Consider the following 27,109-nt stretch of genomic DNA (forward strand, 5'->3'; position numbering starts at 1 on the left):
TGTTTTTCTAAACCACGTTGCAGATGAATTGTTAATTGTGGTGTCTTAATTATTCCCCACATTGCTGCACTGATATCAACACCACAGTGACATCAGTTAGTCTCTAGGAGAATTCCTGCCTACATTAACATAATGAGCAGGTGCCAGCGAAAACATATTTGTCAAATTATAGACTTTTATATTTTCTTGAGGAAACAAAAACTGAAATACATTTTAGACATGTTGTGTGTGCATATATATTGTGACTTTTTTACAATTTTGCTTTCTGTTAACATTATATAGCCTTTTGGGTGGCACATTTCACACTACACATGTGGTTCTTGGCAGGGTCATCTCTGTCAGACACGTAAAAAAAAAAAAAAAAAAAAAAAAACCTAGTGGCACGTTTGCCTGCTGTTCTTCTGAGTACAGACAGACATTTATAGACTTCCTTGTCAAGGTATGGAGGTGGAGAATGGGAGGTTGAGCTTGGCATACTGGTGTATTGACCCAGGAAGAGAAGGAAGCAATACTAAAAATAGGAAGGAGGGCCAATGCCAGAATGGTGGCATGCAAAGAAGGTGAGAAAAAGGAAAAAAAAAAACCTTAGGGTTTCATGCAGTGTTTGTAATATCTTTTTAGGACTACTAGTCAACTTCCTCACTTCTTAAATCTATATTCTGAAATGGTTCTGGATGACTTCATTAGTATGTGCTTTCTTATGGGAGTTAAGTATAGGCTTTTTTTCCCCATATATTCAATTGCTTTTGTTTTCTGTCATGTAGAAATATTTTATTTCACCTTAACTCATTCATTTGTAATTAGTTGAGAAGGTGGTGACCATTTTATCCTTTCTAAGAATAATTTTTGGTCTAGAAAATTACACTTTAAAAATATATTCATTTATATATTATAACGAATATTAAATTAATTTTATGTTTAGAACTCATCTCTGAAGTGACAGGGTAAACAGTTTTAAAGGCTTTCACTGACACTTTGTGGCAAAGGGTGGAACTGCAGTATTTTTCTAAAGATATTCCTTGACATGTTTATCATTTTATGAGTGTGTAATATAACAAACAGTTTAAATGCAGAGTAAAATGACAGAGGTATTTCTAAACTAATATTTCCTTTTCCCCTTTGAAAGTCAGTTAAACCTTTTGCCCATAAAATAACAGCAAAATAGCTAAGGTTATTTCTAAAAACATCACAAGCTTCAGATGTTCCCATACCTCTTGAGCCACTTTTCCATCTGTGAGTCCTTTGGAGAAAAGACAGGAGACATATATCATTAGATTCTTAGAGAAGGAGAGAAGGTAAACCACAGAAGGGGGTGAGAGAGAAAGGAATAGACAGATTTTATCTTCTTGGCACCTCTGCCTCTCACAAATCTCTGTCTCATTAAATTCTGTGTTAGAGCTGGAGTTACAGCGATTTCATTCGTGCCTTCAGTTATGTCCTTCTCCCCTATGTTCTCAGCGGTTCCTTCCCTGCCCCTGGCTAATGAGGGCAGACTTTTAAGTGCACACTCACTACAAACGGACTTTAATGTTGGTGGATCATGATCATTCAGAAAACTGATTTCAGAAATAGTACCCAGTTCATGTCTTGGGACCTACCAAAGCTCATCAGAATGTAGTGTACGACGAACTATGAGCCAAGAGAATAATTGACAAGCAACTAAGTTTTCTGTCATTTGTCAGACTTTACTCAAAAAGGAATGAAGAAAATAAAGGCTTTATTAAGCTGGTGGGGCTTTTCCATCCTTTTACAGAAGTGCATGGGTAAATGTACCATACCAATGTCAGCAATGCACTATAAGTTTATGAACAAATCAATGTCAGAAATATTTATTTATTGCCAAGTATGTTCCCAGCAGTGTTTGTGTTGGGGGAAAAGCTGCTGAAACCAAGAGTGTAAAAGAAAGTGAAGGACCAGCTCAAAATGATAATGAGCCTTTGTATCAGTAGGAACATAAGAAAAAATATGTGTACGCCCATAATAATTCATAATAATTTTAGATTGTGATTCCTGGTCAGAAAAGACACAACATATGATATAGTTTTAAAGAAGAAAGATGTCATATTGTGTTAGGCTAATTGAGAGATTTTGTGAAACAAACTTTTAAAAAATTTGTTTGATTCATTTTGGATGGGTTTGGTTGGCTTACATTAGTTGAAAATGGCGTTGAAATGAGTATGGTCATTTACAAACAAAGCAATAATATTTGCAATGCCCTCAGCATAGAATATATTTGATACAAAGTGAGATATCAGACTTCTATTGTAGCTCTGAGTAATTTATGGGTGGCATTGCAAGATGCAGTGGGAAAGTTCAGCGAGAATTTAATGGTGGAATGGCTATTTAAATCTTGTTGTTGTTTTTTTAATAAAGAATAAATTAATACAACTGGAGTGAATGCTATCAAGGGATAAAATGGATAGGAATAAAGATAGGTAAGGTGCAACATGAACTATTAGGAGGTTAGATAGGCAGGGTGTAAGATGAACTGTTAGGAGGTTATTGCAGTGCGCTAGCTAATAATTACATAATCCAACTGAATATTTGCAGTAAAGAACAGAAAGAAAACTACAGAGGTAGGAGATTTCAAATATAGGTAATGGGGAGAAAAGCAAAGGATATTAAACTTCAGAGAAATATAAAGTCCAAGCTGAAAAATGTTGGGCAAGATGGTGAATTTAATATTGCATAAACTTAATGTGCTATCATGAGAAGGCAGTGTTCACCTTGTACCTTCAATACTTTAAACGGGTGAGTGAACAAACAAATGGATATTTGTTCAACACAAATATAGAAAACATGTACCTGAAGATCTGTGTGCTGTTCTCAATAGCTCATTTTGAGATATCTACTGGTAATATATAGAATTTTCATAATAAAAAGACCAAGGTGATAAGAGGGAAAATCCTGCTACTATATATGAAGGGTGTGGTGAGATTTAGCCCAGAGAAGTAATGTCATGGGAAGTAGGCATGGCCATAGTCTTTAATATTTAAATGTGCATAATGTAAAGACCATACTTAAGATATTTAAAAATGGCACAGTATAATTATCTAACATAAAGTTCAAATTCAATTTTCTTCAAGTGTACAGATAATGTTCTTTATAGATTTTTTTTATTTTTTCCCCAAGATTCAAAAGTACAGAAACATCTATACAGAAAACCAAGTTCTAGTAATTGTATACATATATAATCTTAAAAAGTATAACCTGGCTATTAGGAAAGCTAACAGGATCTCAGGCCGTCTTCACAGAGAAATACTGACCAAAGCAATCATCCTGTACCTTGCTGCCCCGGTTAGATCACTCTTGGAAATATGTGGCAGTTACAGATAGTTCATTTGGAGCCATTACTGATTATTTCAAGTAAGTTCAGGATAAAGGAAGGTATTAGGGTGATGTGAGTTACAAAACCTGTAGTTGAGCATAATGGTCTGGGAGATATTTAGCCTGGGTAACCAAAGGCTTGAGGTATGATTATAGGCATGATCTTTAAATATTTGATTGATTACTGTTATGGGTTCAGTTGTATCCCTACAAAAAGATAATATGAGGTTTTAACCCCCCGGACCTCAAAATTTATCCTTATTTGGAAATAGAGGCATTGTAAATATAATTAGGTAAGATGAAGTCATAGTGAAGTGGGTTAGGCTTCTAATCCAAGATGGCTATGTGAAGATAGAAACACAGAAGAATATCATCTGATTATGAAGGCAGATTTTGCAAGGCAAGGAATACCAAAGATTACTGGCAAACTACCAAAAGCTAGGAAGAGGCAAGGAAGGACATTTGCTACAGGCTCCAGTGGGCAGGAACACCACTTTGCTGGGTGAGGAAAACAGAGCACCAAGCCTCAGAGAATTATTCCTATACCTTAAAATAAATGGGACTTGCCCTACTGACTTGCAGACCTGCTTTAGACCAGTGACCCCTTTTCCTTCCAATTGCTCACTTTTAGAATGGGAACATGTACTCTCTGCTTGTGCCACTGTTGCATTTTGAAGATAGAGAATTTGTTTCCTACATGTCACTGGACCACAGGTCAAGAGAAATTTTTCCCTGGGAAGGGTCATACCCCAAATCTTACCTGTTCTTGACTTAGGTAATATTTAAATAAAATTTTGGATTTGGAATTGATGTTGAAGTAGGTTAAAATTTGGAGATTATTGAGATGAAATGAGTGTATTTTGCTTATGGAAAAAGCACAAATTTTGGGGAACAGAGGACAGACAATTATGGGTTGAATTGTGTCCTCCCTAAGAAAGATACTGAAGTGCTAACAATCTGTACCTAAGAATGTGACCTTATTTGGAAACAGAGTCATTGAAGATATAATTAGTTAACATGAAATCACACTAGAGTAGAGTGGGCCCCTAATGCAATAGGACTGGTGTCCTTATAAGAAGATATCCATGTGAAGATGGAGACACAGAGGAAGGCTGCATGATGATGAAGGTAGAGATTGAAGTTATGCAGTTGCATGTCAAGGAAGGCTAAAGCTTGCCAACAAACCACTAGAGATCAGGAGAGAGTCAATGAAGAATTGTCTACAGGCTTCTGAGCGAGGAAACATAGCCCTACTGACTCCTTGATTTTGAACTTCAGCTTCGAGAGCTGTGAGATAATAACTTTATGTTGTTTTAAGAGACCCGATTTGTTATATTGTTATAGCAACTCAGGAAACTAATACAGGTATAATATAGAAAAAAAAATGGTAGGATTTATTCCTTTGGTTCCTAGAAAAAACAAAAACCCATGAGCAGAAAGAAAAGGAAAGCACACATCACCTCAACATAAACAAAAACTTGCTAGTAGTTAAAGGCACCACAAAGTGAACTCAAGGTCTTTATCAAACATTTTAACAGCATTCTCTGCTGTTAAAAATGTTTAAAAAATAAAAATAAAAATGTTCAGGCAGGATAGAACAGGGATGTTACTGAGGTGATTTATGCACCAAATGACAAGTTAGAATCAATGATCTCCAATTACAAAATTCTACAAACTTCCGTAAAAGTCCTGTCAAATCAATGTTGGCAGCTTCCTTTTCATCTTCTGCTTCAATCAAGGGTGCAATATAATGGCTTAACATGGTGCATAAGATTTAAATCTAAACTCTAGCCCTTAACTAGTTATCTGTCCTTAACTAGGTTCCACAACCTCCCAAGCCTCAGTTTCCCACCTGTAAATAGGAATATTAATCGTTATTGCTCCATAGTGTTATTATGAGGGTTAAACTAGATAATTACTTAAATTGCTTATAACAGTGGACGATAGATAGTAAGTAGTATAATAGTGTTAGTTGAAAAAGTACTTGCTTTCATATTTCATATTGGTTAAACAGGATGCATTAAAACTGTCTTTCCATCACTGCCATTTTGTACCTCCAAAATATGGAAAATTAGGAGACAAACTAGAATTGCTTTTATTTTTTCAGTCTTTTTTTTTTTGTAGTTTCAAAATTGTACCATTTGGACCATTTATTAAGCAAAATCAGAAGTATGATGTTTTTGTTAATTTTCTCGTAACAAGCCATAATAATGTGTTAGTCACCTGCTAGGATGAGCTTGTGCATGAGAGTGTATGTGTGTGTCAAGTGTTTCTGAGAAATAAATCATTCTGCAGCATCATTTTCAGATAACAAAAACTACAGTTCACCTAATAAAGCTCACCTGAGTTTTTGGATTCTAGGCTGCTGGAGTTAGATACAGATGTGAAGTTTTTTAAAATTAAATCCTCAAAAATTCATGTATTTTATTAAGTTAGCATGTGTTGGTGACTGGAGGGTAATTACAGATTCAGGAGCTAGTAAAGCATTTTTATTACATGAAACTCCTAATAAATGAACCATAATTATCAAAAATAAATCCTCATTCAATGACTTAAATTTAACAAAATGTGCTTTTATTTCTTCACTGTATAAGCTTACTCATCACTGCATCATTTGGGTGCATGGGAGACAGCTCTGGCAGGTTAATGATACCCCAGGCAAATTCACAGTTCCTTTCAATGAAGCAAGCCATCAATACATGTGGTAGCAGTGCTTGCACCTATATAATTCTGAAGACAGTGATTATGCAACCTTCAGACATACCAGAGAGAGGTCACAGAATCAAGGACAGATGTTTCTTCCATAAAGAGAAACTCGATGAGAGAGCACAGCTCTTAAACTTAAGAATACACTGAAAGGCAGTGAGGAAAACTGAGCTGTGAAAGTATTGAAAAGTATACTTGGTTAAAGGTGAAGTTTAGAGGCCATCAAGAGTAATAGAAAGAATTGCATTTCTAGAATTTATATGTGTTTTGTTATGATTTTTATTTTCACAAAAGAAGGTAACCAGTGTAGTGAAAGACCAGCTCTTTATTTGGTGTTTAATCCCATTTGTCCTTAGACAAGTTCCATGAATGTCTTGTGTCTCTATTACCTCATGTTGATAATAATGTCTTCCCTTGGGATTGTCAACCAAATTAAATGACCTAAGTGTAGGAACCATCTAGCTCAGTATTTGGCAATAATAGGAGCTGAATAATTGTTGACTTTTGTCCTTTAAACCTCTTCGTCTATTGAAGTTCCAAATGCAGAGTCTGGGATCAGATAAGGGTAAAAGTCATCGGTGAGGCAAACACCACAGTCCACTGAAAATAGCTACCTCCTAATTCATCTCAATTCAGTAAATATTTATTGAACATCTATTACATGTTGAGCAATGAGGAAACAGAAAGAAGAGTCAAAGATTGTTGTTTAACTTCTGAGAATTACAAGTCATAATCAAGTGAAAGTAAACACATCTTTATGACCCATTGAGAAATGTCTTACAAGGCCAATAAACTGATTTTAAGTATATATTCAGCATTTATACAGACTAACCAATTCAGTGAAAACAGCACAGCCTTAAATCATCTTCCCCTTTCAATAGCTATTTGTGGACTTTATAGGAGTATTAATTAGCTTGACAATGTTTCCTCGTTAGTACCTATTTTTTTGTTTGTTTGTTTGGTTGGTTTACTATCTTATTATGTGTGGGCTACTATAACAAAATACCATAACCTGGTTGGCTTACAAACAACAAAAATTTATTTCTCAAAGTTCTGGAGATTGAGAAGTCCAAGATCAAGGTGCTGGCAGATTTGGGTCTGGTGAAGGCCCACTTCCTAGTTGTGGGTTAGAATGTGAACATGAATTTCAGGAGGACACCAACATTCAGTCCGTAATAATTACTATTCCTTTTTCTTTGCAAATTAGTTTGTGTAGCAGTGTGGAAGAACCACCACATGAGGACGGTGACCAACTACTTCATAGTCAACCTTTCTCTGGCCGATGTGCTCGTGACCATCACCTGCCTTCCAGCCACGCTGGTTGTGGACATCACCGAGACCTGGTTCTTTGGACAGTCCCTCTGTAAAGTGATTCCTTATTTACAGGTAATTGTTTTTGAAAATTTTTTTGGTTCAAACACAGAAGCTTCTAAAAAAGTATTTTCCTTATGGGCATAGTGCTCTGTTAAGTAGTTAACAAAGGAAGAAATATACTTGCCCAAGGAATTGGCAAGCAAGAAAAACACAGGGATTGGCAAACTTAAGAAAATGATACTTCTGACTTTCTGTGTAAACAAGTTAAGTTCTAAGTTAAAATAAAGTAACAGAATCCTCAAGTCATTATCAGATGCTGCATAAACCTTTTTCTTCTTTCAACTCTGATTTTTTGATTATAATATAAGGAGCCTGAACAAAGTAATGATTGAACTTCTCCCAGTTGAAATAATGGAGGGTTATCTGTTTTTATAACTGGTTTTATTTCATGCTGAGAAATTAGGAGCTATGTGATCAAAGCATTACAGTAAACAGGTTTTAGTGTAGGCTCTGAATCTAATTTCCAGATTTGGAATGTCTGTTATGCCAATCACCAATTGTATGCTATCAAACCAAATACATGAGATCTTTGTAATTCACCTATTTAAAAAGGATAATAATTTTAATTATAGCTATATTCTATGGTTTCCATGAATCTACTTACATTATTTATATAAATCACTTGGCATTGTGATTACCCTCTGGAATATGATCTTTTAAAAACTTAGTATATTCTCAGTACTATCAGTCATCATCGTCATTATTAGATGATTTATTGTTCAGCAGTAAAAGCAGCTTTCCTATAACTGATACACTATAAGATGATAAGAACAAATATTTTCATAGAGCAATTTTCTAATTGATATTCTGATAGCTCTAAAACCTTTGAAAACAATGACTAAGTGAGGAGCCATAGCCATAATGTTCAGTGCATGGAAGCCCTTTAGCAATCGGGCTATGAGAAAATGCTGGCCACACCCCCCCTCTGTCCCCAACCCTATGTCCCATATCCATCTTACATCCTCCAATCTGTACTCCATCCAATCTCCCAGAGAGTGATCATAGGATTTGGAGAAAAAACACGTGCTCCTAATTATAAAAAGTCAGCATAAGTAGAACAACTGGACACTAACAAGGAAAAAATATCTTTTTTAAGAATTTAGACACAGACCTTACACCCTTCACAAAAAACTGTTTAAAATGTATCATAGACCTAAATGTAAAACACAAAACTATAAAACTCCCAGAATATAACAGAAAATCTAGATGACTTTTGATATGTTGATGATTTTTTAGATATAATACCAAAGGTATGGTATTTGAAAAAATAATAATTAAGAACCTTTTTAAAATTAAAAAATCCTTCCTTGTAAAAAACAATAATGAGACAATGAGAAGACAATTTAAAGACCAAGAGAAAACATTTGTGAAAAACAAACATAATAAAAGACTGCTATCTAAAATTACAAGAAACCCTTAAAACTCAATAATAAGGAAACAAATACCCCAATTAAATAATGGGCCAAAGACCTTAACAAACACCATACCAAAGAAGTTTTACAGATGGCAAAGAAGCATATGTAAAGATGCTCCACTTCATATGTCATCAGCAAAATACAAATTAAAGCAACAATAAAAATCATTACACAACTGTTAGAATGGACAAATTTTGAAACACCAGCAACACCAAATGCTGATGAAGATGCAGAATAATAGGAACTTTTATCTTTGCTGCTGGTGGGAATGCAAAATGGTACAGCCACTTTGAAAAATGGTTTGGTGGTTTGTTACAACACTAAACATCAGCCCATAATACAATCCAGCAATTAAACTCCTTGGTATTTACCAAAGGAATTAAAAATGTATGTCCATGCAAAAACTTGCATACAAATGTGTATAGCAGCTTTATTCATAACTACCAAAACTTGGAGGTAACCAAGATGTCCTTTAGTAGATGAATGAACACATAAACTGCGGTACATCCAGAAAATAGAATGTCATTCTGCACTAAAAAGAAGTGAGCTATAAAGCCATGAAATGACAAGGAACAACTTTATTACTAAATGAAAGAAGACTATTTTAGAAGACTATATATATATATATATATATATATATATATATATATATTCTGTATGATTCCAAGAATATGACATTCTGAATAAGGCAACATTATAGAGAAAGTCAAAATATCTGGGGATGTCAAGGACTAGAAAATATGAATAGTCAGAGAGAGTACAGAGGGTTTTTAAGGCATCACAATGATAAGGTATAATGGTGGATACATGTTGTTTTACATTTCCATTTCGTCCAACCCTTAGAATGTACAACACCAAGAGAGAATGCTAATGTAAATTATGGAAGTTGGATAATCAATATTAGTTCATCAGTTACAACACATTTACTACTCTTGGGGGCTGTTAATAATAGAGGAAGCTATGCGTATATGTGGTGGAGGTATTTAAGAAATATCTGTACGTTCTCCTAAATTTTGATGTGATCTTAAAAGTATTCCAAAAATAAAGCCTTAATAAAAACAAAAGCTGAGAAAGACTACAAATAGCCCACTAATAGAAATTATATTGATGTCTTTTGGATCTGAAATGTTACAAAAATATTTGTAGCCCAAAAGTTTTTCAATGACCTCTTATGCAAAGAAGTGATAGATTTTTAGGTCAAATTATTGAAAGAATAGTAAATTGGGAACAGTAAGTGGAAGAAATCTTCACTGCAAGCACTAAGTTTAACTATAAGGTTAGTTTGTGTAAGTTGGCTGAAGACCATGAATAGGTTACAAAAATAAACTGTAGAAAAATTCTATGAGAGAAATAGTGCACTAAGCAACAGAGAAAAATATCCTCATTAAATAGTCAGTAAGAAAGGGGTCTTTTGATGTTTTCATGGAAACACAGGGGAAATTGTGCTAGTAGAGAATTCTAATATTTCACCATCCCTATGGTAGTTCCAGAAAGATTTGTATTTCTCTTGGTTCCAGTAACTATTCAGAGGGGGATTTGAAAAAAGTAATCAAAAAAACTTCCCTAATTTGACAAAAGAAATATACACACAAGTCCAGGAAGCACATAGTCCCAAACAAGTTGAACCCAAAGAGGACCACACCAAGACATATCATAATTAAAATGCCAAAGGTTAAAGATAAAGAGATAATCTTAAAAGCAGCAATAGAAAAGCAGAGAGTTACCTACAAAGAAATTCCCATAAGATTATAAGATGATTTCTCAAAAGAATCTTTGCAGGCAAGAAAGGGCTGGCAAGAAGTATTCAAAGTGATGAAAAGCAAGGACCTACAACCAAGGTTACTCTATCCAGCAAAGCTATCATGTAGAATGGAAGGGCAGATAAAGTGCTTCCCAGACAAATTAAAGCTAAGAAATTTATCATCATCAAGCCATTATTACATGTAATGTCAAAGGGACTTATTTAAGAAAAAGAAGATCAAAACTATGAACATTAAAATGACAACAAACTCACAGCTATCAACAACTGAATCTAAGTAACAAAAACAAAATTAAGCAAACAACTGGAACAGGAACAGAATCACAGATATGAGGATCATTTGGAGGGTTATCAGCTGGGACGGGGAAGGGGAAGAATGGTGTAAAGGTACAGAAGCATAATGAGAAGGTACAAAATAGACAGGGGGATGTCAAGAATAGTATAAGAAATGGAGAATCCAAAGAACTTATATGCATGACCTATTGATATGAACTAAGGGGGGAATTGCTGGAGGGAATGAGGGTAGCAGGCAGAGGGGGCAAAGAGAAAAAAGTGGGACAACTGTAATAGCATAATCAATAAAATATACTTAAAAATAAAATATAACAATTTTTCTCAATAAAAGGTTCTTTGGATATTTCATTTGCTAATTTTCTGTAATTTATAGGTTATTTTTCTTCTAAATATAATACAATACAGCCTTCAGATTTATGAGTGAGTTCTATAACAGTTTGGCAAATGCTCAAAAATCTTTAAAATCTCACAAATATAACAAATCTTAGATGAATAGTTAAAGTGACATTTCTGTATCTTTAATAATTCTAAAAATTCAAGACCATTAACATATATTGGGCTATTTGCTGAATAATTATCATGAATTTTTTTAAAAATTCTAGGTCATTTGTTTTCCTCACAGGAGCAGTTGGCTCCTTTTTGAAAGAGATTTTTTTTTAAACCACAGAAAAGGCTCTGCACAGGCAATGCCAAGAACAGAAGGACAAAAGCCAGCTGCGATGTGGGTGCTGGATGCTTAGTGGTTGGACAGCCTCCTTCAGTCTCAGACACACACTTCCACCTTCCGATCTATTAGTGCCTATCATCCAAATCTGTGATATGACAAAATTTTCACTTCTACTTATCATGCATGGATCTCTGAGATCCTTTGTCATTTCTATATGCTAATATAAAACAGATTCATTCTCTACCAAAGAAAGCTTCCACCATTACGCTGACGACAGGATGCACCTGACAGAAGAAGAAATTCACATCATCTTGCTTTACTTCATTCACAACATTCATAATCCCCACTAGAATCATTTTCTTATGATTAATTATTTGATTGATTTGAGCTATTATCAAAATCTAAATGAAAAAGACAACCACAAGTACACTCCTAGATGTGAAAAGCAGCAATTCTAATCACTTATGATAAGATGCAATTTTATATCCCCCCAAGAAAGTCATGTAAATTGTATGTTAGTGTGCATTACATACCAACAAATATACAGTGATCCCTCACTTATCTCAGGTATTACTTTCTAGACCCCCTGCAATAGGTGAAAATCCACAAAGTAGGAACCTTACATTTATTTTAGTATTTATATATATTTTAAGGCGTTATAAACCCTTCCCCACACACTTATAAACCATTCCCGTCCCTTATTAACCTTTCCTACTCTCTTATGAAACTTTTCCACACTTTTATAAACACTACTTATGTTCTTAAACATATTCTACATTCTTAACCCTATGTAACTTTAACAACATATGTATACAGTACTGTAAGATTTTATACGGGTACTCACCAGTGAAGTATACTACAACTTGAATGATGAAGATGATGAATTAGCTGTGCAGTACTGATGACGAAGAAGGTGATGAAGATGAGATGAATGTACAGCACAGCAAAGAAGAGCATTACAGCTCTTCGAAAGGCACCACTTAATTGGGTGCTTCTTCAGGTGGTGCAGTAGTATCTTCGGTCTCATCTGTAACTTCTACTTCTGCTAAAGGCATAGGCATAACCAACCTCTTCATTCAAGTGATGAACATAGTTATGGGGAGTTGCTGGCACTGCTTCTTCTTCTGATTGAGAATGTTTTTGTAAACTGACATGGCACTGTCAATTGAATTTGCTAACTGCAATGAACGAACCATATGGGGGTCCCATTCTTCAGCCACTCGTTGAAGTTCTTTGGCCATTCTGACCATGGTTGCAATATGATCAAGTGTTAGGCCAACTTCCTCCTCTTCTTCAGCCCATTGTTCACTTTGTTCCTCATCTTCTTCTTCACTTGCTGACTTAGTCAGCTCCTCCAGGTCTTCGTCCATCAATGGTTGAGAGTGCACATCAATCAGGGTATTTACATCTTCAGTAGTCATGTCACTGAAGTCCTCTCCTCCCAGTATTTTTGCCAGCTTCATGGCCTTATCCACTGCAGAGTGATGAATTTCATCAGGAGAGAATCCCTAATCATGGACCACTTCTGGCCACAATTTTTTCCAGCTGGCACTCAAAGTCTCACTCTTCATCTCCTTTATGGCCTTTTGAATATTTTGGAGACACGATGCAATTGTGTACTCACACTAGTATGCCTTTAGCAAGAAGTTTTCATCTGAGTCCATAGCTTCAATGATGTTTTACAGTGCGTTCCGGGTGCAGAGCACCTTAAAAGCACAAATAACACCTTGGTCCATTGGTTGAATAAACGATGTAATGTTCGGCCTAAAGTAATGTAAATGACCCAACATTGCACAGCTAGCTGGCAGGAGAGGACTAGTGAGAATACGTGTAGATAGGTCATCCTGATGCTTAGCCCAGATCCTTTCTTCCTGCGTTGTGCTGGCTCTTAGGTCCCTTTCACTCACATGCTCTTACAGTCAATGCATCAACAAGGAAGGTCCCGATGTAAGAACAGAGAAACCTGATCTTCTACATATTGTGGAATTAGTACAGTTCAAAAAGAAAAAAAGAGATCAATGACTTGACAACATCTACTGTATTACCTTTGATTGAGGTGTAAAACTATTTATTAATGCAAACTAATAGTTATTAAGAACATAAAATCCTGTGCCCAATACTGAGGACACAGTGGTAGAGGAAAAAAAAAAAAATACTCTAGCAATTCTTTTGCTCTAGAGATTTTTCCAGTAAAGAAGATAGATAATAAATAAAACAATTAAGAAAAATAATTTTACTATAAGTATAGTGAAAAATAAACAAAAAATTGTAATAAAAATAACAGAAAAGAGAATGAGGCTTTGTTTTAAAGATGAAATTTTGAGAATAATATCAGAATCAGCGGTTCCTCCAGTGTAAGAGAATAAATTAAATTGTGTAAACTGACCATATGCGGGTAGGTATGCTAAACACATTTCTTTGATATTTTCTTAAATTTCTAAGTTAAAATGTCATTTGTGGTGTTACTGATTACAGAAATCTTGACTAGGGAAATTTATTTGAATCTTAGAAACAATGAGCAAACTATGGTAAGAAGATCCATATACAGGATTGTCTTTTACCATAAGTAATGCCTTTCTTTGGTTGCAACACGTTGAAAATGAACTGATGTACAGATAATCTTTATTATTTGAAAATATAAAGTAAGAGAGTCATAATTCAAAAATGCCCATTAAATGCAATTGCAGTCAATTCCCATATGATATCTTAAAAGGAAGACATGTCATATTCTCTGTAAGTGAGAGTTTTTCAGGCAGACTAAACATATGTATTTCATTTTTTTTCAGTTGAGGATATGATTTCTTCTCTTAATGGAAAAGTTTCAAGAATAGTAATCATTCAAAGACAACCAGATTATAAATTAAAACATTTGGCATAAAAAACGTTTATAATATTTTCATAGTCCCTTTTTCATGTTTAAAAGAAAAGGCAGGTTTTTTTTTTTTCTTAATACATTTTAAATATTATTTTGACAGGGCTTTTTCTAATTGGAAAGCAGTGCACAGAATGTTTTTTGGCAAGTTTAAATGTAGCTATTTGTGGTGACTACCTTTCTAATAAGGTAACAATATTAAGAGTGACCCATTAAATAATGGGGCTTATCTTTCACTGTATCCTTTTTCCTCTAGACCGTATCAGTGTCTGTGTCTGTCCTCACACTGAGCTGCATTGCCTTGGATCGATGGTATGCCATCTGTCACCCTTTGATGTTTAAGAGCACAGCCAAGCGGGCCCGGAACAGCATTGTCATCATCTGGATTGTCTCTTGCATTATAATGATTCCTCAGGCCATTGTCATGGAGTGCAGTGCCACATTTCCCTCCATAGCTAATAAAACCACCCTCTTCACTGTGTGCGATGAGCGCTGGGGAGGTAAGTAGATTATGACTCATGAGCTGACATTTCTATTACAGTGGCAAACTGACTACTGTATTTGCATAGCCATTGTAGTGCGGGCCTTGTAGATTTTATTGGTATTTGTTAGTATAGTTTTGTAAAAGCAAAGTTGAACCAATCAGAAATCCAAAGTAGTGTCACAGAATAACTCCGCCTGTCATGGTTCTTTAGAAATGCTGTGTAATATTACCTAGTTTTCAGATAAGAAATGAAAGAAGGAGTTTATTCCATAAATCAGATATCATTCTATTAGTTTTTCTTAAATAGTCTAAAACAAAAAGGACTCGTGTATATGAACCCAAGTGTGCATTCTGGAATGACTCGCACTTTATGAGATGGCAGAACATTATATTGCCTCAAGTGTCAAGTTCCTTAATGGGCTTGATTTTTCATTTGAAAACCATGTCCTGCCTAGAAACATGACTGGAGTTGAGTATGTGGACCAATGCTGTTCTCTGAGTCAAATTATCTACATTTGCTTTCTCTGTTTATAACATATTAAATCAGTAAAAGTTATCACTGGCATAACTATTATATACTTTAAGGATGATATGAATAATGAACCCTTTCTTTCCCCCATCTTTTATGTATGGTAGTTAAATTTAAACAAGCAAAAGCTTGGAAGTCTTATGCTCCTTTGATCCAAAACTCTCAGAGATAGTCTTTGAGGATTTTCTGTGACAGTGGAAATACTTCTGTCAATGCCTGGTGATGGCACAAATCTGAACCCAGCAATGAATGAGAGAAAATAAAATAATCCTGCATTTCAGCATAGCATGCACTAGTTACAAAATTATTGCATGACATTTAAAGAAAAAATCTGGCCTTTTCTGAATAACTATGTAACGATGCTCATAATTATAGAATTTAAACATCAGGAAAGCATCTGTTTATTGGGAAGCTGTACATGTATGCTTATTAGGTAGATATCTCCAAAAATTAGGAGTGCACCCCAAAATTGCTTATGAATGATATCTTCAAGTATTTGCACTTTTAACTTATGTCAATTCTTGCCCTGATATTTTTACTGGAACACTAAAAAGAGAAAAATTCAGAAACTGAAAAGCATATACTTTCACTACAGGAAGATAAAATATAAAAGACACTAGGATCATTTTGTACATTATTGAAGTCCTATAATAACTAAAATTTCACAATTTACTTTTTCTATTACCCCAAGTATTATCCTTTTTGTTGTTGAGCTTTACTCTTCTTTTCTAACATTTAGAGAAAAGTTTACAAAAGAGTTAACATTTCAGCAAAGCATTAAAGATGAGCAGGTAATCATCAGACAAGGAAGAGGAAAAAGGGTGTCCCAGGAAGCAAAAAAACAAAACAAAACAAAACAAACAAAAAACCCCATACAGTGGGCACCATCACTGGAAGAAGAAAAAAAGAGGGTCCCAACTGGCAGTTTCAGGAATGTGGGTTATGTACACTAATGAATTGTATTTGGGGAGAAGGTGGGTTGGAGACCAATTGTGGTATGTCTCTAATGCAATTGCTTTACAATTAATTATATTTGGAAATAGCCTAAAGAGCTCTTGGTCAGAATTAATGAGTTAGTTCTTGATGAAACTGAGCCACAAATTGTTTGCTCAATATTGTGAAGCAAACAAGTATATTTAAATCTTAGCTTTCAACTCAAAAATTGGTTTTCTTTAAGTTTATGGAGGTGGTAATTAGATAAAACACCCACCTACTACTCAATATGTGTAATATTTTCACTAAAGTATTTTAGTAGTTTCATTTATAGATTTGTAGGCCACTTTTATAAACTTTTTCTTCCTTTTGTTGCCCTGAATAATTAAGTAACATTAATTCCGATTAACAAAATGTTTACAAAGCTAGGGAATCTTGGCAGTTGTTATGGTTAAATAAATAGCCACTTCACTTTCTAATTACCTTTGAGCAATAAATATATAAAACTATAAAACTCATTTCAACCTTGACTATTTTTATTTTCTCCCTCTATCAGGGACATTTCCCCCACCAAAAGCAATTATTATTGAATACCTAAAAATCTCAACTCAGCCATCAAAAGTCACTTAGGAAAACTATTTAAAAGTCATTTTATATTAGTCCATAATTACTTAAAATTATTAGAAAAGCTAAAATCAAGGATTACCAAATTGTATTTGATCATCCTCAAAATAAAAAATAAAATCTATGAAATTAGCTTTCAAATATTGGATAAAATTGTTACTCCAATGTTTTTAAGAAGAATATAAAAAAATTCAATGCAGTTCTTTATTTTACTCACTCAAAAATTTAGTTTATAATAATTTCTACATAACATGAGTTTTGTTAATTTAGGCTATTGATAAATCGATGTTGAAATCAAAATGTTATAATTTGGAACATTTCATAACATTTTAAAAACAATACTTACAATCTTAAAATATCACAGAAATTATATTTTACACTGTCAGCACTCTTAAAGTTTAAACATCTTTAAAGTCTGAACACCATTTAGCACAACTTTTAAAAATTTGTTGTGAACTGTGTGTCTTCTCTTTATTTTAAGTTATATGAATAATGAGATTATAAAAGCAGACAGTGATATCATAATCATATTACAACCAATATTATAGTGTGAAAAGTCAGTAAACAATGTGGTCCGTTGATTTCCATCTATCACATCACCTTTGGGAAAGTCTGGAAAATGCTATCTCACTCATTATGCAAAATAACTGAGAATTCTGTCATACTGAAAATATTTCCAGAACAATGCTATAGGCAATATTTTATGCCTATAGCTTGTTCAGGAAAAAAAAAAATCACCACAAACCAGAACTTTGGGCAGGCACACTTAACACTCAAAAACAAATAAAATGTATTAGTATTTTAATGACTTTAAAATGTCTTTGTATATGTTTATTGTTTTCTTCAGTCACATCAATTCACACTTCTAAAATTTTAAAATTCTTCCAGAATTATGTGCATACTTTCTTGATTGCTTGGTTTATAAATGCATAGTTTCACAGGCTGGATCCTACTGGGAGGAATGCAGCTTTTTTTTTGCACTCAATCAATGATATAATGGTCTCATTATACAATTATCCAGTGTTTAATGGGCATGTATTATTTGTCAAACATTGTTCTGGACACTGGTAATTCAAAATCTCTTTCCTTTTTGGGTTTTATTGCCAAATTGTTCCTTAGTTGTCTGAAAAAAAAATGGGTTTCTTCTTTACAGCCAAATTCATTATGGAATCTGGTCTCTCAGTACATTTTGAATATGTATACATAAGTATGTTAATAGGGACATTTATTAAAATATTTAATGGGGAAAAGACAATAAAATATATTGAAGATTCAGGTAAACTTGAATGAATCCATAAACTTTGATAAGGCAGTACAAATTAAATATTTGGGAAATTATTTTTACTTGTCCATTAAATCCCTGAGAGGTGTACCATGAAGGAGAAAATATTTGAAGTTTTTAGATAATTAGATTAACATGCTGCCTCAAAAATGGACCTTAACTCATCTGAGAGAAATTAAGTTTGGTCTAATATATGATATTATCCTTTAATGTCTGATTTCAAAGCTAACATAAATAGCCACATCTGCTCCTTATTTGTTGGTTTGATATATATGCAATAATTTATCTAGATATGCCTGTTCATCAGTTGTGTAGAAACACCAATTATTAATGGTTGTCAATCTGTGAAATGCTGTTTTCTAATTTAGATTATCCTTAAGTAGAACAAATTTTATGTAGCTGCATTTTAGGTTATATATAAATGTTTTAAGTGTATTTAAGACATTGCTTATCAAGTGCAAAGAGACAGCAAAGATAGTTTCAACACATACAATTTAAAATTTCAATGGTATTTCTGAGGAAGTTAAGACTATGATGTTACCCCAGTTATCTATAATAATCTCTTTATTAAAACAATCTATCCTAGGCTGAAAGTATAATTTTGCTTGGTCAACTTTTCTGTGTGGGTATTTATTATCATAATATATGTTTAGCTGCCAATTACATATTCTCCAACTATTTAGATAAATATACTGACCTCTGAATGAGTGTTCTGTCCCATCTATTTAAAACTTCAAACTGTTATCACAGTGATGGTATCCATAGCTGCAGTTAAAAGAAAACAAAACAAAGCAAAATACCTATCAAAATCTACCTTTCTCCAAATTAGTCTGCTGCAGATATCGAGGCTTCACAGGTATAAAGCTTCAAAACTATATTTTTATGCGGGAATCTCATGTGATACCTTCTTCAAAACAAACAAAAGTTCAAAGCCACTTAGGTGCCTGGAAAGTGCTGAAGTCACTCCCCGGTGCCTTTGAAATTGGCTCACCAAATGCTGCTCAGGCTGTAGCACTTCAAAGGCAAGGGCTGTTTGTTATTCCTCCAGTAATGCTGCTTGTATTCTATCACTTTTTATGTAACTGGCCTGTTTGATGGGATAAACTTGAAAGGGAGTAAGAAACTGATGAGCTAGGTGTGAGCCACTTGGGCCACAGAAAAGCTAAAAATGACACTTTGGGCTCTTAGACCCCCTAGCAGCACACACACCTCTGAAGATTATGATGGGGAAAAACATTATCAGAGAAGAGAGTTTTAGAAGGAAGAATAAGGAGAATATTAAATTAAACTCAGTTGACTCTAGAAGATAAAGTTCTGAAATCAAGGGGAGGATACTCAACTCAAATATATGTTTAAAATAAATTCAGTAAGAATTAAATGAATGTTCAATAAAAGTTACCGTTAGCATGCTGATTATCACAGTTATTATTAGTTGATACTGACAATAAATTGTCCTTGTCTAAATTGATGGCATAACTGAATCTTCATGCTTCCATAGTCCTTTCAGAAGCACTAACACTAATAAGATGCATGGAGGTGATAGAATTGTCCCTCAGTGATAGTATGGAACCAACTCCATTGCCAATATTAAAGTCAAAATAACTTGTGTAATTTTTAGAAGTGAATAAAAACTTTGTTTTGTTAGCTTTCAGTTAGAATTATATTTAATTTTTGCATTTAATATCTATGGAATTCATGTATGATACATTTTGGTTTTTGTTTAACATTCAAGTAGAAGTGGCTGGATCACTGTAATATATTCAAATATTATTGTAAGGAAAATATTCTTTAAAGCATTTAAAAAGTCAGTGATGGGTATATTTTAGAAAAACAATAAAAATTTAATATTAAGTCACAATGTCATTAATTGATTGACTGACTTTAATAATAGGGATTTGTGATAGCTAGCACTTGTGTTTATATAATTAATAATAAGTAAGACATAGCTATAATTCTGGAGATCTTATGACTAATAAGTGAGATGAAAATAAAAGAGAAAATACCCATATTGGTTTGAAAAACTCACTTTAGAAACCCCTAAATATCTCATTTTTATTAAAAGTACATGTGTACAAACATATACACATACAACAAACTTACAGATTAATTTTGTATATGACCTAGTAAGTCAACAAAAACATCATCAAATGTTTGCTGTACTTATTTTTCTGATTTTTCCCCACATTTGAAGGTACATCTGGGAATAGTCTCCTGTTTCTCAGGAAAGTTATATTCTAATGAGTAGGAATCAACTGAGTTTACATTCTCTTGCTATTTTGCAAAAGCATCAGTAATTAGATTTTGATTGAGTCATGTCTCTTCTTGTAAATGCAAGTATAGGACAATCCAAGTTAATTTTATAAATTAGCCACATGAAATCAAAACAAAAAAGGGCTTTGTGGTAAATGAATACTTGATTGGATAGACTCTGGCAGCACAGATTAAGAAAGAGCTAATTGTTATTTCTCTCTGAGTACAATAAATAAAATGAAGACTTCATGATGAGTACATATATACTGAGTAAACATAATTAATTAATATTGTAAATTATTATTCCCTTTTTTTGTAAGTGTGTGCCTGTGAAATCATATAGAAGGTAAATCTATACTCTGAAAGCAAAACATTGACAAAGTGCCTTTTGAAAATATCTATGAATTGTAAGATTTTATTATTTTGACTTCTATTCCAGGTGAAATTTACCCCAAGTTGTATCATATCTGCTTCTTTCTGGTGACATACATGGCACCCCTGTGTCTTATGGTGTTGGCCTATCTGCAAATATTTCGTAAACTCTGGTGCCGACAGGTATGTATTTCAAATAATTTTCTTGTGTTTTCTTCAGGATATGCTTAAAAACAAAAGTTAAGAGTGGACTGAACCAACATAGTGTGCTTACCAAAGGATTGTTTATGTTTCCAAAATAATGAGGTTGTAACCACGGCAATATATCCAGGCATATTTTAGGGTGATGTTTGGGGAATATATTTCGTAAACTACCTAAATTATTTTAAATGTTAAACCTCTGTGATTAATTGACTTGATTTTTGTCTAGGATTAATACTATAAATTTTAAATTTATGAGAAATGCAAATAAAATTCCATTAAAGTTTTCTGAGACTATAAGCAAAGAACATTATATTTTTTGTAAGATTTATGTAATATATTTGTATGATATGGGTTAAATATCCAACTTCAAATATTTTATATTTTAGAACAGTAGAATAATCAAGCAAAATTTAGTGTTTTAGAAACTGTTTATAGTGCTAATTTGGGAGTACTAAAATTTGTTAAATAATGTTACTTTTTCCAGTTAAATACATTAATGCACTCAATCATTCATTCATGAACTACTTATTGTATTTCATTTTCATGCATATCTGATTAAAAGCTAAAAGTTGATATCATAGATGAATTCATAGTCTGCAGGAGCAAGGCAGTAAGATGCAGAGTGAAAATTACCTTAATAAATATAAGCACTGGGAATCAGAGGAAGGCTTAGTGGAACAGGCATAGAATTCAAAGCAGGTAGCATTTAAGCTGAACCTTGATTCGTAGGATATCACCTGCAAACACATGTAGTGGTTTGTAAATGTATAGAAAACGGATACAGTTCAGCGTCTTATGTTTGTAAATTGTATATTAAAATGACACATTACTTACAGATGTATATCTGTCTCTAAATTTATCGTCAGTTCTTTGAGCTTACCTGGCTTATAAATTTATTGCCAGTACTTCAAACTTTGCTTAGTCTGTTAGCTCTGATGTATTTTACTCAACTCCCCCTGGCTGGTATGGCTCAGTGGATTGAGCGTCGGCCTGCGAGCTAAGTGTCGCTGGTTCGATCTTCCAGTCAGGGCACATCAGAGAAGGAAAACTCTGACTCCAAAAAACCTCCGCTGCCTTGCGGCATACCTCTTCAGGGGAAAGGCTAAGGGAGTAAACCCCGACAGAAAATCCGGAGCCGGAGTCCCTAAGGCGGTTTGACGTTGTAGTCAACACCGGCAACTCCTGCGGCGCACCTGAAGCCAAGCTGTATTGACTCCGTCTTTCCCTTGGACCCTTCAGCTGTGAAGAGAGGGGGGATCTCCTGCATGGGCAACAGCAGACCCTCCATATTACCCTGCCCAGGCTCTGTAGCTTCAGCGTCATCGCAAGATGTCGATTCAACACGGGAGGAGACAGATACCGTGTCACTCCCGAGTCGGACTGCACAACCATTCTCGGAGGTGCAGATAGACTCTTAAGAAGCTACACCATCGTCTCTTGAGACGGACGGCTGCCGACGATGATTTTACTCAACTGAAATGATTTATTGAGCCACTTTAATTCATTAAAATAACTTCACAAACCTTTTATTTGTCATTGTCTGAGGATGAGTCTCAACTTGGGTCTTCTTTAACCCTTGTAATTCAAAGCAATTTTCCGGGTCACCTATTAGTGGTTGGATATGAGCAATAGTTGCATTTTTCAACCCTATATCTCTCATAATTCCAAATTTTTTCTTTTCCTCTATTTTTTCAAAGAAGTCCTTTTATAAATTCATAAATGCAACCAGTAACAGCACTTATTAACATTCTGTTCCCCAATTTTTTAACGAAAATAACAAATGTGTACCACTGTAAAATACAGGCGGTGATTTTCCAGACCCTAACAATAGTTTCCTCGTCAACTCTCCACCTGTCCATGAAACCAATACCACATATTTTAGGCTGTTTGTTACTATTGTACCCCACTTCTTGATAGCTATTATCATACTAGTCAGTTTTTGCTTAGTCATTTAGCTCATAAAGAAACCCAGAGTGTGTGGGCTGTAACTGCAGTTTGTCCCACTCACGTTCCATGCCCGTGGTGAGGAAGGGATGGGAGTACACCCCACTAGTCCTCTCATTCCAAACTCAGTTTAAAGGGGCAGCACTTCCTGGCACATGCCACTGTGGGACTAGGGACAGGGCAAGAAAGCTGGAGGAAACATGTAATGTCTCTTAAAATTTCTTCTTTGAACTGGCCTCGTCTCCTCAGTTTTCATTTGTCAAAACAAGCTGCGTGGTTAAGCTTGATCATGAAGAAGGGAAGCATCTTTTACTTACAGAAAGACACTACAAGTCAAAGGGCAATGGGGGTCTTCTTAGAAGCTGGGGAGTGGAAATGATAAGGTACAGAAAAGTCATAAACAGAGACTTAAGGACTGTATGAGTTTACATCCTGACTCTACAACTTGATTGATACATGAATTTTGTTAATTACTTCAATTTTTCTGCCTCTCTTTTATCATCTTTAAAGAAAGATTACATAGCATCTACATCACAGTGTTGTTACATTTAGTAGATAGAGAAATTCAAGTGTCTGGTACACAGAAAACGTTTATTAAATAAAATACTTGAATAGCATATGCTGTTATGCAGCCTTTCAACTAATTCTACTTGCATAATCTAAAACAACAAACATTGGTTGAATTGATATATGTAACTACTTTCTTAAATAGATCTTGTCTGTAGCATTTGTAAATAACATTATAATAAGTTTTTTTTTTATTTGTCTACCTCCCTTACTCTACTAAGTTGAACACAGTACACTCTGACCTTCATCTTGTATTTAGTACATGCTTCACCCATATCAGTTGCTTGATAAATACTTCATAAGAAAAAAAGTGAGTAAAAAGATAAGAGAAAGGGCTTTAAAAAGTTTAGATATAGGAACACAAGGGGAATTCATTGCCCAGGTGCTCAGAAAAAAAATTCAGAGGAAAATTAAAATTTGAAAATATTCTTGGAATATAAAAAGCATTTAATAAGCATGTAAGAATAAAAACACTTTAGATTTAGATGGAGATTTGGATTTAGATGTTCAATGTTAAGAGCATTTCCTAGGTATGTATTTTTACTGGTTAGTGTAAATTACATAAGTAGGTATTTCTGTTTTATTCATTTATTTACAGATTGGCATAACTTTAAAACTCTTCCGGAGTACTGAATCTGTATTGTTCATAATTACAACCCTAAAAATTAGCATAAAGAAAGTATTTAAAAATGTTTAATTATGTAACTACCAAACCCCAACCAATGTACTTCTCTGTTATTTAACCTTATAGTTCTCCATTTCTCAAACTGTAAAAAAAGTTCAAAATTGTATTACAAGTATAGAAATAATCCACATTCTTCTGACGGATTGTCCTGGTTGGTACAAGCGACATGATTGAAAAGATTTTCAGTAAAATGCCTGGGCTGCAAAACTAGAAACATTTAAAAATGTATTGGAATAGAAAATGGCAAGTGCAGCTGAGTTCACTTTAGCACCCACAATAAAGAAAATTAACCCCAAATGAGTGATTATATAGAATTGTGCTTGAGCAGCTCTCAATTTCCAACTGTAAATGTCTGTAAACAGTTTCAAGGCATGGAGTGCCATAGGCTAAATCAAATGAGCCATCAAAGGGAGGCCTGTCCTATTTGCTCATATTACGGAGATGCATGGAACCTGTTATGCACTTTTGAGTTAATAAGTGTAGGATTATTAGTGAACAAAGTGTGTATCATTCTCTGGCTTTCTCAAGAGTTTTAAGCTTCATTAAAAGAATTATCCAGTGATTTGCTATAATCGGTGACTTCAATTGTGTCTTTCACAGTGTGACTCAGAGAACCCAGTCTTGAAATTCTACAGACTCTTCTCTAAAATTCCTCTTTTTTAAGACCTGCTTAATCTTAGTATACTTGGCCCTGTGTGCATCTCTCAGCCTTCTTTCCAGTTCAAGCCCTCATATATTTCAACACTTTAATCTTAAACATGTGGACTCATATTAATTATTCCACAAATATTTATTAAGCACCTATGTGTCTGGTACTATGTGTGGAAATGGAGATGAATTATAACAGATATTTAAGTATGAAACTAAATTTCAACACTACAAGTTCTTTTTAAATTTTGAAAGTCCTTCCCTTCTCAACTTTTATCAATCTTTGCAACTTTTCTTGATCGTTCAATACTCTTCTAAAAGAACTTAATTAATACAAGGTGATAACAAGTCAATCTAGTATGAAGAAACAGACAGAAAATTGTAATTGCAGTGGCAGAATCAAAAGGCAGTAACTCAAGTCCACACATAGAAATAAAGAGAATCAGTAAATGTAACTATTTACATAAATATAGAAGAAAGTATAATGTAATTTTGTTTGTAATTATGTTCTCCCCCAATCTGACTTAAAAGATAACAGCATGAAGCAATCCTTTTAAAACTCTGAAGATTCAGCTTACAATGTAAAAAGATGTAATTCAAAGGAAAGAAAAAAACTATATTAGAGGAAGGTTTTTGTATATTATGGAAACTAAGTTAGCATTAATCTGTGGTATTTGTTTTTCTTTTTCTGCCTTATTTCACTTAGCATAATACCCTCTAAGTCCACCCATGTCACTGCTAATGACAAGATTTCATTATTTTTTATGGCTGCTATTGCTCTACTGTGTATATGTACCAAATCTTCTTTATCCATTCAGTCATACAGTAGTTCTATTTTTAATTTTTAGATGAACCTCCATACTGTTTTCTATGGTGACTGCACCAATTTAAAACCTCACAAACAATGCACAAGGGTTCCCTTTTCCCCACATCCTCCCCAACACTTGTTGTCTGTTGATTAATTGGTGATAGCTGTTCAGACATGTGGGAGGTGGAATTTTGTTGTGGTTCTTATTTGCATTTCCCTGATGATTAATGATGTTGAGCATCTTTTCATGTGTCTGTCAGTTGTCTGTCTGTATGTCCTATTTGCAGAAATGTTTATTCTGCATTCTTCTGCCCATTTTTAAATCAATTTTTTTTATGTTTAGCTGTATGAGTTCTTTATACTTTAGGTATTAATCCCTTATCAGATATATCATTTGCAAATATCTTCTTCCATTCAGTACATTGCTATTTTGTTTTGTTGGTGGTTTCTTTGTTGATACAAAAGCTTTTTAGTTTGATGTAGTCTCATTTGTTTATTGTTGCTGTTGATGACTTTGCTTCAGGAGACATAATCAACAAAATGTTACTAATACCAATGTGATGTAGAATCTAAAAAACAATTAAAACAGAAACAAATTCATAGACACAACAAATTAATGGTTTCCAGATGTGAGGAAGGTTTGGAGGATGAGTGAAAATGGTGAAAGAGATCAAGTAAAAATTGCCAGATATAAAAATAGCAACAAGGATATAATATACAGCATAGGAGATATAGTTAATGACATTTTAATAACTATGCATGGTCTCTGATGGGTACTAAACTCATCACAGTGATCACTTAGCAAGGTATGTAAACCTCTAATCACAATGCTATATGCCTGAAACTAAAATACTATATTTCAACTGTAATTGAAGAATAATATTTGTCTTAGTTATTTAAAACTGGTAAAGTGGTATAGTTTTCTATAAAGAGGGACATTTCATAATGATAAGTCAATCCATCAGGAAAATATAAAAAGTGTATACTCATTGTCATTTAACAACTGAAACCCACAATGCATGAAGCAATCACTAACAGAATTGGAGGGAGAGATTGACAATTAAACCATAATGGTTGAAAATTTCAATACTCTTGTTTAGTAATAGGTAGAAACACTAGTCAAAATATTGGCAAGAAATGGAAAACTTCAACATAACTATCAACCAAATAGATCTAAAAGTATCTATAAAAGTGATTGTTTAAAAAAATAGAAGAATTCACATTCATCCCAAGAGCACATGGAATCTTCTCCAGGCCAGAGCATATGACAGGCCATAAAGCAAGCTTAAAAATACTTAAAATGATTGAAATCATAAAAATTACATTATTCTACTACAGTGAAATTATGCTGAAAAATAAACCATA

General features: G+C 33.9%; 1 protein-coding gene across 1 annotated transcript in view; it reads left to right on the top strand.

Annotated features, from left to right (window-relative positions):
- HCRTR2 (hypocretin receptor 2) overlaps positions 1-27,109 on the top strand; it is a 91,771-nt gene that overhangs the window by 53,864 nt on the left and 10,798 nt on the right. Inside the window, exons 2-4 of the mRNA XM_090280485.1 lie at positions 7,241-7,419; positions 14,671-14,914; positions 20,956-21,071. Of these exons, the coding sequence (XP_090136611.1) occupies positions 7,241-7,419; positions 14,671-14,914; positions 20,956-21,071 (539 nt within the window). The remainder of the gene's footprint in view (positions 1-7,240; positions 7,420-14,670; positions 14,915-20,955; positions 21,072-27,109) is intronic.

Source organism: Furipterus horrens, unplaced genomic scaffold, assembly GCF_987537825.1.
Source record: "Furipterus horrens unplaced genomic scaffold, mFurHor1.1.pri manual_scaffold_6, whole genome shotgun sequence".
NCBI classification, from domain to species: domain Eukaryota; kingdom Metazoa; phylum Chordata; class Mammalia; order Chiroptera; family Furipteridae; genus Furipterus; species Furipterus horrens.